We start from the raw sequence: 2,440 nt of genomic DNA on the forward strand, positions 1-2,440 counted from the left end.
AAGAAAGAAAAACAAAACAAAATTAATCTCTAGTAAGCCCATTTAAGAAATGAATAAACATTTATTAAGCAGTACTCCCCCAAAAGATGGGGAATAATGTTAAGAGAAATATATATACATATTATTTATATATACATATTATTTTTTGAATTTATATATAAATTATATATAAATAAATTTTATATAATTTATATATAAAATAAATTTTGTATATATAAATTTTAAAAGTAATATGTATATAGATAAAAATAATGGTTTTCTGAATAGATTATGCATAAAACTTATTTTCTTCCTTTTGCTTCTCTGCTGTTCCTTACGTTCAGTTTTCTACTTTAGAAATAAGAAAAAAGAGTTAATTTTAATAACAACAACATATATATGCGTGCATATACACACACAGCTAAAAAGGGTTTAAAATATATGAAATACTGGAAGATATTTTCTCCAGGTGGTTGGATTAGCATTTTATGTATCCACATATGTGTCCCTGAATTTTCCAAATTTAAATGAATATAATTTTTAAAGTAGATTCCCAAAATATATGTAGAGTTTTCTTTCATTTTAAAAATCAAAATAGCATGTCTCTGCATGCATGTCCATATGTGTTCGCATGTGTGTATGTCTGTCTGCCCAACAATAGGAGACCAGCAAAATTGAGCTCTAAGGATTGTTTCTGGGTGACGGCAGTTTGTGTGACTTTTATTCTCTTATTTGTACTTCTTTCCTCTATTTTCCAAATTTTATCAAATCAATCAAAGAACATTTTTAAGCAAGTAATAAACTTAATTTTCAAAATGATTCTATCGTCATAAGAAAATTATTTAATATAACTATTTATTATAACTCATATATGTAGTTATACTCAGAGCTGGAAGTAAATAGGTAAAATGTTAACTGTTTCTGAGTGGCAAGGTTAAAGATGATCTTTATATCTTATTCCTTTCTGCTTGTCTATTTTTATATAATATCTAATCAAGACCATGTTCTTGTTCCATTTCTAATCAGAACAGAACGTCAGGAAATGAATTTGTTAGAATTCTGTGAGGCCTCTAATTGCGGGCAGAGCCTCCACTTTCCTCTGTGTACCGGGACTTTTTACATTTAAAACACATCTTTCGCCATGAGAAATTGATCCTAGAACACTGGTCACAGTCCCAGTCCCCTACTTTGCGCCTGATGGTATCTTTTGCAGAGTGACAGATGCCAGCCTCTTGCTTAAACCTCTCTGGCAAGAACTTCCTGGTATGGAGATGCTTACCCTTCCAGCTAGTCAGGGAATTTTTCACAAGAGGAACGGCTGCAGCTTTTGTTGCTGCTCCTGGGAGAGAATACGTCGGTAGGAATGAGTAAGAGGATTCAGAGAGACTAAAGGGCAGCAGTTGACCAGCCTGGGTCCAGGCCCCCAAGATCTCAGAGCAAGGAAAAACAGGTACCTCCTGGTCATTCCCCCATATGGAAATCACTTTCTGCCCCTTTGCCTCTCCCCCTATAGCCGCAGTCATAGGAGTAGCAGCAGTCCCCAGGCCTGCTCCCTGCGTGGCCCCCTCCCTTGTCCAGTAACTGACTGCATCAGGAGCAAAAGCAAGCGTGCCTAATGTCTGTGTCTCCTTTCCCTTCTGCAATTCCTCTGTTCTTTCCTGCTTCTGAAACTGAGACCTTAACACCCTAAGAAGCGCATTCCTGAGTAAATTTCGTTCTTCCTCTACTCTACGAAGGATCGTGAGATTTTGTTGAAGTTGGAGCTGGGCAATCTCCTTTTCTCTTTTTTGCTTATCCCTGAGTCTATTCACCATCCCTACCAAAGCATTAGAGAACACCTTCTGCTCCTCCAGCTGATCCTGGAGCTTTTTTACCTTTTCTCTATCGTCCCTCTTCTGCCTCCGTGCGAAGCGTACTGCCAGGGCCAGGGTGCCCCAAGCACAAGCCTCCTTGATGGCTCTCGATATTGCTGAGTCCGTCAGGATGTCCCGCAACTTCTCTTCCATTTCACCCCAGGACTCACACATCTGCATCCTGTAAAAGTACGGGCTAACTCCACCTCGAAGTATCTGCTTATTTATGAAATCTACAACCTCTCTCTGAAAGAAGCCACAGTCTGGATCATTAAAATTTACAGCCATTCTATGTAAAGCACCCCCTAGCCTGCTTTACCTAAGTAAGCACGCAGTAACAGCATATGGCCCTTGACCTCTCCTCTCTAGTATCACAATTTCTCTATGGCAAGTTGTATGCCCCCTAGTGGTGTGAGGGATTAGCCAACAGTCAATAGAGACAGCTGCTAGAAGTAAGCCTGGGGGTCGGCCCGTGGCTGAGCGGAGAAGTTCGTGCGCTCGGCTTCCTCCGCCTGGGGTTTCGCCCGGCCGGGGTTTCCCCGAGGGTTTCACCAGTTCGGATCCGGGGCGCCGACATGGCGCCACTCACCAAGCCATGCTGAGGCAGT

The 2,440-nt window shown here is 40.5% G+C and overlaps 1 protein-coding gene across 1 annotated transcript; it reads right to left on the reverse strand.

Moving 5' to 3' along the window:
• Positions 1–1,049: 1,049 nt before the first annotated feature.
• Positions 1,050–2,120, reverse strand: LOC123282417 (testis-expressed protein 13A-like). Its single transcript, XM_044763239.1, has one exon. The coding sequence runs from the start codon at positions 2,118–2,120 to the stop codon at positions 1,050–1,052; it is 1,071 nt and encodes a 356-aa protein (XP_044619174.1).
• Between the last annotated feature and the right edge of the window lie 320 nt (positions 2,121–2,440).

Source organism: Equus asinus, chromosome X (genome assembly GCF_041296235.1).
Source record: "Equus asinus isolate D_3611 breed Donkey chromosome X, EquAss-T2T_v2, whole genome shotgun sequence".
Taxonomy (NCBI): Eukaryota; Metazoa; Chordata; class Mammalia; order Perissodactyla; family Equidae; genus Equus; species Equus asinus.

Coding starts and splice junctions, on each gene's coding strand:
- LOC123282417 (XM_044763239.1), bottom strand. CDS start 2,120: ATGGCTGTAAATTTTAATGATCCAGACTGTGGCTTCTTTCAGAGAGAG.